General features: G+C 57.0%; 1 protein-coding gene and 1 long non-coding RNA gene across 2 annotated transcripts; one reads left to right on the plus strand and one right to left on the minus strand.

Moving 5' to 3' along the window:
* Positions 1 to 3051: 3051 nt before the first annotated feature.
* LOC104677023 lies at positions 3052 to 7527 on the minus strand. Its single transcript, XR_749996.1, has 4 exons — positions 7201 to 7527; positions 6141 to 6196; positions 5234 to 5312; positions 3052 to 3485 (listed from the first exon to the last, which is right to left on the minus strand). It is a non-coding gene; the product is annotated as an uncharacterized LOC104677023 (long non-coding RNA).
* A 371-nt stretch (positions 7528 to 7898) lies between these two features.
* Positions 7899 to 11211, plus strand: SOCS3 (suppressor of cytokine signaling 3). The gene is made up of 2 exons (XM_010381918.2): positions 7899 to 8230; positions 8795 to 11211. Exon 2 carries the CDS (start codon positions 8883 to 8885, stop codon positions 9558 to 9560), a length of 678 nt encoding a protein of 225 aa, XP_010380220.1. The 5' UTR covers positions 7899 to 8230; positions 8795 to 8882; the 3' UTR covers positions 9561 to 11211.
* Positions 11212 to 12179: the final 968 nt, after the last annotated feature.

Here is a 12179-nt window from a genome sequence, read left to right on the forward strand (position 1 = left end):
CCTGTAGTCCCAGCTACTCGGGAGGCTGAGGCAGGAGAATCGCTTGAACCCAGGAGGTGGAGGTTGCAGTGAGCCGAAATTGCGCCCCTGCACTCCAGCCTGGGAGACGGCGCAAGACTATCTCAAACAAAATATAAGTGTTGCAGGGACAAGAAGTGACTGCAGGCAGGTCCTGCAGCCCCCAGGGGCCTGACCCTCTGCCAGCATTTTGTTTGCAATTATCGGGGGAGTGGCTGCTGGGGGAGTATGAAACCTGGGAAGGAGCAGTTCTTATACTCCAGGTTAAGAAACTCTGAACAACACCAACCTAAGGCCCAGTGAGTACAGTGCGAGCAAGGGGAGGGAGGAAGGAACACGTGGGGATAGCTGCCTCATTTTCACCTTAGACGCCTTAAAGTCTCACCTTCTTGTCCTTGGTGGAGGCTCCAGCCCCACTCCTTCTAGCCCACTTCTCTGCCTTCGAAGCTGGTTCAGGATCTTGGGAGCCAGAGAGAGGATATTATTTTCTTTTTTCTTTTTCTTTTTTTTTTTGAAACGGAGTCTCGCTCTGTCGCTCAGGCTGGAGTGCAGTGGCCGGATCTCAGCTCACTGCAAACTCCGCCTCCTGAGTTTACGCCATTCTCCTGCCTCAGCCTCCCGAGTAGCTGGGACTATAGGCGCCCACCACCACTCCCGGCTAGTTTTTTGTATTTTTAGTAGAGACGGGGTTTCACCGTGTTAGCCAGGATGGTCTCGATCTCCTGACCTCGTGATCCGCCCGTCTCGGCCTCCCAAAGTGCTGGGATTACAGGCTTGAGCCACCGCGCCCGGCCTTTTTTCTTATTCTTTTACTTTCTTCTTTTTTTTTTTTTTTTTTGAGACGGAGTTTCGCTCTTGTCGCCCAGGCTGGAGTGCAATGGCACAATCTCAGCTCACTGTAAATCTCCACCTCGCAGTTTTAAGTGATTCTCCCACCTCAGCCTCCTGAGGGGCTAGGATTACAGGCATGTGCCACTGTGCCCAGCTAATTTTGTATTTTTAGTAGAGACAGCGTTTCACCATGTTGGCCAGGCTGGTCTTGAATTCCTGACCTCAGGTGATCCACTAGCCTTGGCCTCCCAAAGTGCTGGGATTACAGGCGTGAACCACTGGGCCTGGCCTATCATTTTCTATTTGAACTTGCCCAAGAATCAGTACATGGCAAAGTGCACACCAGGTGTGCTTCACACTGCAGAGGAGGCAGGGACTTCCCAGAGGGTGAGGGGCTCAGAAGAAGCCTGCGTCTGGGCTGCAGGAGGTTGACCAGAGGCTGCAGGCACACTATGGTCCTGAGGAACACCTGTCCCAGAGCCCCATGAGAGTCAGGGCACCCGACTGTGCCCACCTGGCTCCAGCAGCCAGCCCAACTGGAGTACTGCAGGGCGAGCCGGACAGCTGCACTCACCTGCTCCTCCACGAGCTCCTGCCGCTCCAAGGGCGCCTGGGCCCAAGACATCCCAAGAGGCACGTCTCCCGGAGACAGCCTGGCCTCCTCACCCCTCCCGAGCTCTCCCCCTCCTGGGCACGGCCTCCTCTGCATTGCCGCCCAGATGGTTCACCACAGCTTCACTTCCCAGAACTGCCCTGCTGCCCTGATGTCTGCTCCCGCAGCTGCTTCAGGGCAAATAGAAACTCTTCCCACCCCAGCCTCGGACAGAGCAGCATTTGTCGGTTTGGGGTCAGAGGAGATATTGGCTAGGAGCTAACTCCTCACTCCCCACCCTCCAACTCCAAACTTGTAGCAGATGTGGATTCCTCTTTGACAAAGTGGGAAGAAACTTTCCTCCCCTTCTCGCTGCGCCCCCAACATTTCATCCTCTCTGCACCCTCCTAGATAGTCACCCCCCTTACCCACTTTCACCCTCTCAATGCTCCCCGGGGCCCCTCTGTGGGTGGAGGAATGGGCCCCCCAGGGCAGGGGTCCTGGCACTCAGGCTCAGCCCAGTCCCCAGAGGGAACGAGGAATCCGAGACGGCGGCCGGTGGGTAGGTGGGTGGGCCCCTCAAGTGTTTTCTTTCCCCTCCCCTCCTCGAAGTTTTTCTGGGAAATGCCAGAGGCCGGCTGGGCTTGGAATGTCAGGCTTGAAAGAACTCCTCCACTGCCTCTTAGACATCGGAGCCACAAACCTTTTTATTAGCTCCGGGGCCCCTCCTGGCGGGAACAAAGGCCTGCAAACAGGAATGCCATTGTCCCTGCCTCCCTTGGCCTGCCCCTATTGGAAGCAGGAAAGAGAGGGCTCAGGGTCAACCTGGTCTGAGACCTGTGCACTCTTCCCCTGCTCCGGAAAGGTCATCTGGGCCACAGTTCTGCAGACTGCAAGGTTAGTTCCCACGGGCCATCCCAGTGGGTAAGAAAAAAGCCAGGGCTGCAGCCGAGGTGGGCTGGGGTGCAGCAGAGCTGAGCACTCCAGGTAGCCCAGCCCTAGGTTCCAGGCCTCAGCCCTGGGAGAGCCACACTGGAGCAGCAGGCAGGGCTTCCAGGAGGTCAGATGAGAGACAGGTCCCCCACCATCTCCTCCAAATTGGCCAAGAGAAAGGGGGACAGAAAGGAAGAGGCCTCCCTCCCTCCTCCCCTTGCCTCTAGACACCAATGCTGGACCTGAAGCTCTAGAAGGGAGGGAAGCTGATTGATTTCCCCACCGTATATCCCCAGGTGTGGCAGGCTAGCTCACAGGCAGCAGACGCACAGCCAAAGGCAGGCCCTGGGCAGTACAGCCCCGGCTGCCTCCTTGTGCTGTAGAGTGCCCAGCAGTGTTCAAGACAGGGAGACCTTGGGTTTGGCATTTAGCAACGCTGTGGTCTGAGGCCGGCATCCTGACCCATCTAGCTGCAGATGCAGCCACCAACAATGGCAACCTCAGCATCCGCCCCCGGGCTGGCAAGCCTGTGTTCACCAAGCCATGCCACGGCTTCCCGCGACCACCCCGTGGCGCCAGGGCTCCTTCCCATCCATGAGATTTGGGGAAGGGTTCAGCATCTGTCACACACCATGAGTAAGTGGAGCCCTACAGGCAGCTGAAACCACTGTGTACTTCCCCTCCATCATGAATGAATATCTTTATTATCTTTATGACCAAGCACCTTTGCCTGGAAATGGGATTGTGACTTCGCAGAAATTCTGCAAAGGGAGAGATTAGGAAAAGGCGAGAGTCTCCTAAATCCCTTAGATGGGAAATCAGGAGGGCAGAGCAGAGGGGCCCGATCTCCCCTCGACCCCCCCAGTGGAGGGAATATAAGAGCAAGCAAGCCTGCGTCCCAGCTCTGGCTTCTCTCTGCTGGGGTCCCTGCCTGGAAACGGCTCTGGAGTGTGCCCTGTAAAGGCCCAGGTGTCTCTGCCCACATTTCCAGAAACGTTTTTGTCTTCATTCCCTTTGTCTTCAGATTAACAGGCCTCGTAATCTCATGGATGGGGCTTCCTAGCACTCACACCCTCTACCCCATCTGTATACCCTTTACCCCTCCTGAGCCCTGCAGGGAAAACCAAAAACTACTCTAGAAGAAAGCAGGTTGTGGTCTCTGAAAACAAGGGAAAGAAGAAGTCAACATCATCCTTGACTTAAAGATTCTTTCTGCATACCAGATTCCAGTCTTAAAAAGAAAAAAAATCAAATATAGTCTGTTTCCCCAACATCCTCGCTGGAGATCTAGTCAGAACATTTTGGTTAATGCAAAAAGAGCTACCTGGAAGTTTAGAGTGTCTGCCTTTTTTTTTTTTTTTTTTGAGACAGGGTCTTACTCTGTCTTCCAGGCTGGAATGCCACGGCACAATCACAGCTCACCGCAGGCTCTACCTGCTGGGCTCAAGGGATCCTCCCACCTCAGCCTCCCAAGTAGCTGGGACCACAGGCGTGCACCACCACGTCCAGCTAATTTTTAAATTTTTTTGTAGAGATGGAGTCTCCACTATGTCGCCCAAGTTGGTCTCAAACTCCTGAGCTCAAGCAGTCCTCCCACCTCGGCCTCCCAAAGTGCTGGGATTACTGGCACATGCCACGGTGCCCAGCCTATCTACCAACCTATCTGCCAAATTTTAAAGGAAAAGTAGAAATCAGCCAAGGTATGGAAGGTAGTTCCCTCCCTGTCCCCAGACAGGGAAGCAAGTGTACAGAAACCCAGGACTGAGGACGGTAGTACCTTCTGGACAGCTTGGAGCTCCATGAAGCTGGAGCATGAGGCCCCAGCTGCTGAGGCAGTGGCGGCCGATGAAACTGACACAGGGCAGCGTGGGACGCACACTGCACCGAGGAGTCTGGATTCATCCAGAAAGCGATAGGAAACCATGAGAGAGATTAGAATGCCAAAGGAAAGGCCAGGCACGGTGGCTCACGCCTGTAATCCCAACACTTTGGGAGGCCAAGGCAGGAGGATCACCTGAGGTCAGGAGTTTGAGACCAGCCTGGCCAACATAGCAAAACCTTGTCTCTACTAAAAATACAAAAAAATTAGCCAGGTATGGTGGCACATGCCTGTAATTCCAAGTACTCCGGAGGCTGAGGCAAGAAAATCACTTGAACCCGGGAGGCAGAGGTTGCAGTAAGCCCAGATGGCACCACCGCACTCCAGCCTGAGTGATAGAGTGGGACTCTGTCTCAAAAAAAAAAAAAAAAAAAAGCTTGGTGTCCAGCCGACCTGTTTCAAGACAAGCAGCTTTTTGGAATGTATCTTCCATGGGAGCTGTACGGTTCCCCAAAACAAGGCAGCTTACATCCATAGCCAACCATATGAACCCAAGCTGCAGCAGCTCAGCTCACTCCTCCCTCTCCTCGAAGCCTCCCCAGTGCTTTCAAAGTCATGACAGTTAACATGCATTGAGCACGTCCTATGTGCAAGGCACCACTCTAAGCATTTTGCATGTGGGAGCTTCAGACAACTCAATGAGGTAGATACTACTCTCCAACCATTTTACAAACAAGGAAACCAAGGCACAGCTGGCAAGGCAGATTGCCTAAAGTCACACAACTACTGGGTGATAGAGCCCGAACAACAGTTCGATCTCCTGAGTCAGTAGGCAGGGAGCCCCGTACCTCCCGCCTAGGGGCCCCATGTCGATTGCCTCAGCCATCTCCCCCTGCAGGATTCACCCAGCACTTCTGTCTTCCAGCCCTTTGCCCTGTGCCTGGCAAAAGCAGGCTCTCAGTAAGGGTTTATGGAATGGATGAATGAACTTGACCTGTGTCAGAGCACTGTAATTTACAAAGCACTTTCTCATCCATTACCTCAAGGGCTTTTCCTTGAGTCTTCCTTGTCTTCCACTGGGCTCTGCCCAGAAGTGTATGGTCATGCAGCCACGTAACACTGAATGGATGAGAAAAAGAATGAACTGATTACAGAGAGAAGGAGAATCCATTCCATTACCCTGCAAGCATTGTGAGGGCAAAGACCAGGTCCTACTTATCATTATAGATCAATGCCCAGCCCAGTGCCTGGTGCATGGAGCTCAGTATTTGTGAAATGCGTTGAATAAACCAGTTTCCTCCTCTGCTCTCCTAATAGTCTGGAGGGAGAGTTGAACTGGGTTACTTCTATTTCTATCATGCTTTGATGTGCAGAATCTTTTTTATGTTTTTAAATTTCAAATCTCTTATGGGAAAAGGTTCTTTTTCTTTCTTCCTTTTTTTTTTTTTTTTTTTTTTTTTTTTTTTTGAGACAGAGCTCTGTCGCCAGGCTGGAGTGCAATGGTGCAATCTCGGCTCACAGCAACCTCTGACTCCCTTGTTCAAGCAATTCTCCTGCCTCAGTCTCTCAAATAGCTGGGATTACAAGCATGCGCCACCATAACCAGCTAATTTTTGTATTTTTAGTAGAGACAAAGTTTTACCATGTTGGCCAGGATGGTCTTGATCTCCTGACCTCATGATCCACCCGCCTCAGCCTCCCAAAGTGCTGGGATTACAGGCATGAGCCATGGCGCCTGGCCCTTTTTTTAAAAATTTTTTTTAAATAGGGTCTCACTCTGTTGCCCAGACTAAAGTGCAGTGGCACGATCATGGCTCACTTCAGCCTCGACCTCCCTGACTAAAACAATCCTTCCATCTCAGCCTCCCAAGTAGCTGGGACTACAGGCACAGGCCACCACTCCTGGCTAATTTTTTTTCTATTTTTTGCAGAGATGTGGGTGCTCACTTTGCTGCCCAGGCGGGTCTTGGATGCCTATGTTCAAGTGATCCTCTGGCCTCAGCCTGCCAAAGGGAAGGAAAAGGTTCTGGCTCCAATTCTACAGATGGCAAAACAGAATCCCAGATAAACTGTGTGTCTTGTCCAAATATCATTGAGTCCCCAGCATATGCTGGAGAGAGGTGATGGCACGGACTGAGGATACCGTAGCAAAGGCAGTGCGCACCTATCAATTCCAGGACCCGCGAAAGGACCAGCTCTAGGTTCTGGAATCCCAAGCTCCCAGTCCCTGGCGGCAGTCTCTTCCTTCCCTTTCAGCGCCTCACTATCCTGGTATCTGGGAAGAGCACAGGGCCCCAGGCCCACAGCCTCTGCATCCCGAGAGGTGAGGATCTAACTGCCACTAAGGCAGCTCTCGGGTGTCTCCAGCACCACACAGCCCATTTGGGGACAAGATGACAAAACTTGCCATCCTTCATAAGGCTGGCCCCAGGTCTCCAAGCCCAAACTATCTACATCAGTGCCGACGTGACCAATAGCAAACCAATCTTTCACCTCCATCACCTCCTCTCCTCCCCTCTAACCCCTCCCCGCCAGTCCTCCCCCCACCCCAAGAGAGGCAGGGAGGCACATCCCAGGGGGTGGGGGCACATCCCGGGGGTGTGGGCCATCTGGCAGTAGGCTGAACCCCTGAAAACTGCTTTCCGGAAATTTTCTCCCGCTAGAATTTTATTCCCAGGTCTGACCCCAGTCTGGGGTGTGAATTCCCCGTTCTCGGCCACCTTTCCAGCTCCGGAGACAGCCATTCCCGCAGACCCCTGGCGGGCCTATTCCAGGGCCTGGGGCGCGCAGCACCAAACTGCACTCCCCTAGGAGACCCCAGGGCGCCCTCTGGCGGACGCGGGCCGTAGGTTGGGGCCATCGTTCCCCCTCGAGCTCTCCAGCCCCGCCGGGAGCACCTGGCCCAACCCACATTGGACCCAGTCGGTTTGCAGACCCCAGTGCATGAAAGCGTTTTTATATGCGAGGGGAAGGGGGCTCCACACTCGCGTCAGGGTTGGCAAAGAACCTGGCAGTGGGCCAAGGCTGGGTAGCTGCCACGCAGGGGCGTCCCCTGCAACCCTGGGTCTCCCCTCTGGGACCTGCTCGCAGGTGACTGTCGCACGTCTCCAACCTCCGGCTCCCGGGTCTGCCCCCAGCCCCGTGGCCTGGCTGTGAGGTAAACCCACTTCCCTTTTGACTGGCCTGGGCCGCCTGGACCCGCAATCGGGCACTTGGGGAGGCCCGGGTGGCGGCGAGGGGGTGTCCCCGCGGGGTCCAAGAAAAGGGGAAGGGGAACCGGGAGGCTCTCCCGGTCGGCCTCCTAGAACTGCCCGCGCTCCCGAAGCGGCGCCCCCGCCTCTGCCAGAAATTGGCCTTCTTAGAAGGGAGGGGGGTGGGGGGAAAGTGTGAATGAGAAGTTGGGGGCGGAGCGCGGCGGGGAGGGGCCGCTGCCAGGAACGCGCCGCCGGGGCTGGCGCCGCGCCCACCGGCCGCCTCGGCCGCCTCTGGTCGCGCTTTGTCTCCGCGCGCGTCCCTCCCGGTCCCTGCCCCTGCTCGCGGCCCGCCCTCGGCGCCCGCGGCCCCTCCCTCACCCTCCGCGCTCAGCCTTTCTCTGCTGCGAGTAGTGACTAAACATTACAAGAAGGCCGGCCGCGCAGTTCCAGGAATCGGGGGGCGGGGCGCGGCGGCCGCCTATATACCCGCGAGCGCGGCCTCCGCGGCGGCTTCGACTTGGACTCCCTGCGCCGCTGCCGCCGCTCCGGCTCCGTGCGCAGCCAGCCGCCCGCCGCCCGCCGCCTGCCCGGCCCAGCTCCCGCTGCGGCCCCTTGCCGCGGCCCCTCGCCTGGTCCCCTCCGGGTTGGTCCGGGGGTGCGCAGGGGGCAGGGCGGGCGCCCAGGGGACGCTCGAGGGACGCGCGCGCGAAGGCTCCTTTGTGGACTTCACGGCCACCAACATCTGGGCGCAGCGCGGGCCACCGCTGGCCGCCTCGCCGCCGCCTCGCCTTGGGGACCCGAGGGGGCTCAGCCCCAAGGACGGAGACTTCGATTCCGGACCAGGTAGGAAGGAGGAGCGCGGCGTGGGGAGGGGTCTCGCTCAGTCCCGGGAGCTTTTCCCGGTTTCCCCTCCCCTTCCCGGGTCATTCCCGGCAGGGAGGGGACGGGGTAGGGGCAGAGCGGATGAAAGCCGGAGATTCCAGGTTCCCGGAATACTCAGGCTGGGGACTTCGGGCTTCTCCTGTCCCCTCCCTACCCCCGTGCCTCGGGTTTCTCCCTCCGTCCACACTGCCTGGGGCCACTGGACTGAGCGGCGCCCAGACAGTCCCGGGGGCCCTTCTCCTGCTCCCCACCCGGCCACACTCCTGGAGACTCAACTTACGCGCGCGAGTTTCCCACGCTGTACCCTTGCAGTGCGCGCTGGGGAAGGGGCTGCCCGGGGCCACCCTGCCGGCAGGGGCGGGAGCCTTGCGGGCTCCGTGAGGCGCCTGGATCGGAGCGCGGGCCCAGGCGAGGGCCCCGGGGTATTGGGTGCCCCAGTAGTTCGGCGGAGGCAGGGGAGCCGGGGCGGGCCGGGCGCGCTGGAGGGTTCCGGGCACTCACGCGCTCGCGCCTTCCTCTCCGCAGCCCCCCGGGATGCAGTAGCGGCCGCTGTGCGGAGGCCGCGAAGCAGCTGCAGCCGCCGCCGCGCAGATCCACGCTGGCTCCGTGCGCCATGGTCACCCACAGCAAGTTTCCCGCCGCCGGGATGAGCCGCCCCCTGGACACCAGCCTGCGCCTCAAGACCTTCAGCTCCAAGAGCGAGTACCAGCTGGTGGTGAACGCAGTGCGCAAGCTGCAGGAGAGCGGCTTCTACTGGAGCGCAGTGACCGGCGGCGAGGCGAACCTGCTGCTCAGCGCCGAGCCCGCCGGCACCTTTCTGATTCGCGACAGCTCGGACCAGCGCCACTTTTTCACGCTCAGCGTCAAGACCCAGTCTGGGACCAAGAACCTGCGCATCCAGTGTGAGGGGGGCAGCTTCTCTCTGCAGAGCGATCCCCGGAGCACGCAGCCGGTTCCCCGCTTCGACTGCGTGCTCAAGCTGGTGCACCACTACATGCCGCCCCCTGGAGCCCCCTCCTTCCCCTCGCCACCTACTGAACCCTCCACCGAGGTGCCCGAGCAGCCGTCTGCCCAGCCACTCCCTGGAAGTCCCCCCAGAAGAGCCTATTACATCTACTCCGGGGGCGAGAAGATCCCCCTGGTGTTGAGCCGGCCCCTCTCCTCCAACGTGGCCACTCTTCAGCATCTCTGTCGGAAGACCGTCAACGGCCACCTGGACTCCTATGAGAAAGTCACCCAGCTGCCGGGGCCCATTCGGGAGTTCCTGGACCAGTACGATGCCCCGCTTTAAGGGGCAAAGGGCGCAAAGGGCATGGGTCGGGAGAGGGGCCTGCGTCCCCTCTCCTCCATGGCACATGGCACAAGCACAAGAAGCCAGCCAGGAGAGAGTCCTGTAGCTCTGGGGGGAAAGAGGGTGGACAGGCCCCCCCTCTGCACCCCGCACCCCCCCACCCCCCCACCCCCCGCAGAATGTGGCAGGCGGACCTGGAATATGTTGGAGGGAACAGGGAGTACCACCTGAGTCTCCAGCTTCTCCGGAGGAGCCAGCTGGCCTGGTGGGACGATAATAACCACAAGTGGATTCTCCTCCAATTCCTCAACTTCCCCTCTGCCTCCAAACGGGACACTTGGGGAATGCTGAACTAATGAGAACTGCCAGGGAATCTTCAAACTTTCCAAGGGAACTTGTTTGCTCTTTGATTTGGTTTAAACCTGAGCTGGTTGTGGAGCCTGGGAAAGGTGGGAGAGAGAGAGGTCCTGAGGGCCCGGGGCTGTGGGCTGGCTAAGGAAATGGTCACCCCCCCTCCGCCAACCCCAGGTGAGGATCCTGGTGGCATGCTCCTCTCCCTGGCTCCGGGGAGAAGGGCTTGGGGTGACCTGAAGGGAACCATCCTGGTGCCCCACATCCTCTCCTCCGGGACAGCCACCGAAAACACAGGTTCCAAAGTCTACCTGGTGCCTGAGAGCCCAGGGCCCTTCCTCCGTTTTAAGGGGGAAGCAACATTTGGAAGGGATGGATGGACTGGTCAGCTGGTCTTCTTTTCCTACTCATATAAACCTTCTCGTACCTGGGTGGATGGAGTAGGAGGATGGAGGAGATGGAACATCTTTCACCCCAGGCTCCTGGTAGAGACGACAGGGGATTCTGCTCTGTGCCTCCTATGTCTGGCTAAGAGATTCGCCTTAAATGCTCCCTGTCCCATGGAGAGGGACCCAGCATAGGAAAGCCACATACTCAGCCTGGATGTGTGGAGAGGCTGAGGGACTCGCGGGAGGGCACCCAGCCAGCCCACAGCCAGGGAAGTGGGGAGGGGACAGAAACCCATGCCTCCCAGCTGAGCACTGGGAATGTTAGCCCAGTAAGTATTGGCCAGTCAGGCGCCTCGTGGTCAGAGCAGAGCCACCAGGTCCCACTGCCCCCAGCCCTGCACAGCCCTCCCTCCTGCCTAGGTTGGGGAGGCTGGAGGTCATTGGAGAGGCTGGACTGCTGCCACCCCGGGTGCTCCCGCTCTGCCATAGCACTGATCAGTGACAACTTACAGGAATGTAGCAGCGATGGAATTACCTGGAACAGGTTTTTTGTTGTTGTTTTTGTTTTGTTTTTTTGTTGGGGGGCCAACTAAACAAACACAAAGTATTCTGTGTCAGGTATTGGGCTGGACAGGGCAGTTGTGTGTTGGGGTGGTTTTTTTCCCTATTTTTTGTTCGTTTCTTGTTTTTTAATAATGTTTACAATCTGCCTCAATCACTCTGTCTTTTATAAAGATTCCACCTCCAGTCCTCTCTCCTCCCCCCACTCAGGCCCTTGAGGCTATTAGGAGATGCTTGAAGAACTCAACAAAATCCCAATCCAAGTCAAACTTTGCACATATTTATATTTATATTCAGAAAAGAAACATTTCAGTAATTTATAATAAAGAGCACTATTTTTTAATGAAAAACATGACTTGAGCCTTTTCTCCACCCCGCCCCCCGCCCCCGTGCTTGCTTTCTCTTTCACCCCCACCCACACTCTGCATCGGAGAAGAGGAAGAGAGCTGCAGAGGGTGGTGGCTCTGCCCCCTCGCTGGAATCGAATACGTCTCAACCTTTCTCAACCTTACGTCAGCACGCCTGCCTCGTGTGTCACTGACAAGCTAAGGCAGCCACCTAGACTGTTACCAAGAGGGGTAATTCCTGCAAGTCTGATTCAGATCTGACCAGAATATGCAAAGCAAGTTCGAAGGAAGCGCTTCAAAGGGCTTGCAGGGAGCAAGCTGAGCTGTGGTCAAAGCTTTTAGACGCTCCAGGCTATTAGAGGCGCTTGGGTTCCTTGGCAGGGAGTCGTTCTGAGAAAGCCCAGACATGGGGTCCTGGTGGTGACCTATGACCTCAGTCAAGCCAGGTTCACTGGAAGTGGGAGGAGGGGTGGTCCTGAAGCAAATCTTGCATGCAGGTGGAGCCCCACCACCCCACACAGGACCCCAGGCATTCAGGGGCTTCCTGGCCACTGCTCCCCGTGCCTGCTTCCCTTCCTCATTCCTAGGGTCCCCAACCTGAGCAGCAGACAGGATCACCCTCCTCCCAAAAAGCACCCATCTATTAATCTCTATATTTTTTTGAAACAGGGTTTACTATGTTGCCCAGGCTGGTCTCCAACTCCTGGGCTCAAGGGATCCTCCCTTCAGCCCATCTATTTTTAGTCACTCTCATTTAAATGCTAAGGGGCACTTAGAGGTTACCTGGATTAAGCATCCCACCTGCTCCCACAAGGCAGGCGTTCTCATCCCCATGTTCTCAGACTCGGCCATGTGCCCCATGTGAGCCAGGACTTGGACTGGTCACTTCTGGTGCCTAGATTGGTGCTCAGTAAATATTTGTCAACTAAGTAGGGGCAGCAACTCAGGTTCAGGAAGGTTAAGCAACCTGG

The sequence above is a fragment of the Rhinopithecus roxellana genome, chromosome 19 (assembly GCF_007565055.1).
Source record: "Rhinopithecus roxellana isolate Shanxi Qingling chromosome 19, ASM756505v1, whole genome shotgun sequence".
Classification (NCBI taxonomy): Eukaryota; Metazoa; Chordata; class Mammalia; order Primates; family Cercopithecidae; genus Rhinopithecus; species Rhinopithecus roxellana.

What these genes read in the sequence shown, in the direction of transcription:
- SOCS3 (XM_010381918.2), top strand. Translation starts at nt 8,883, where the DNA reads ATGGTCACCCACAGCAAGTTTCCCGCCGCCGGGATGAGCCGCCCCCTG.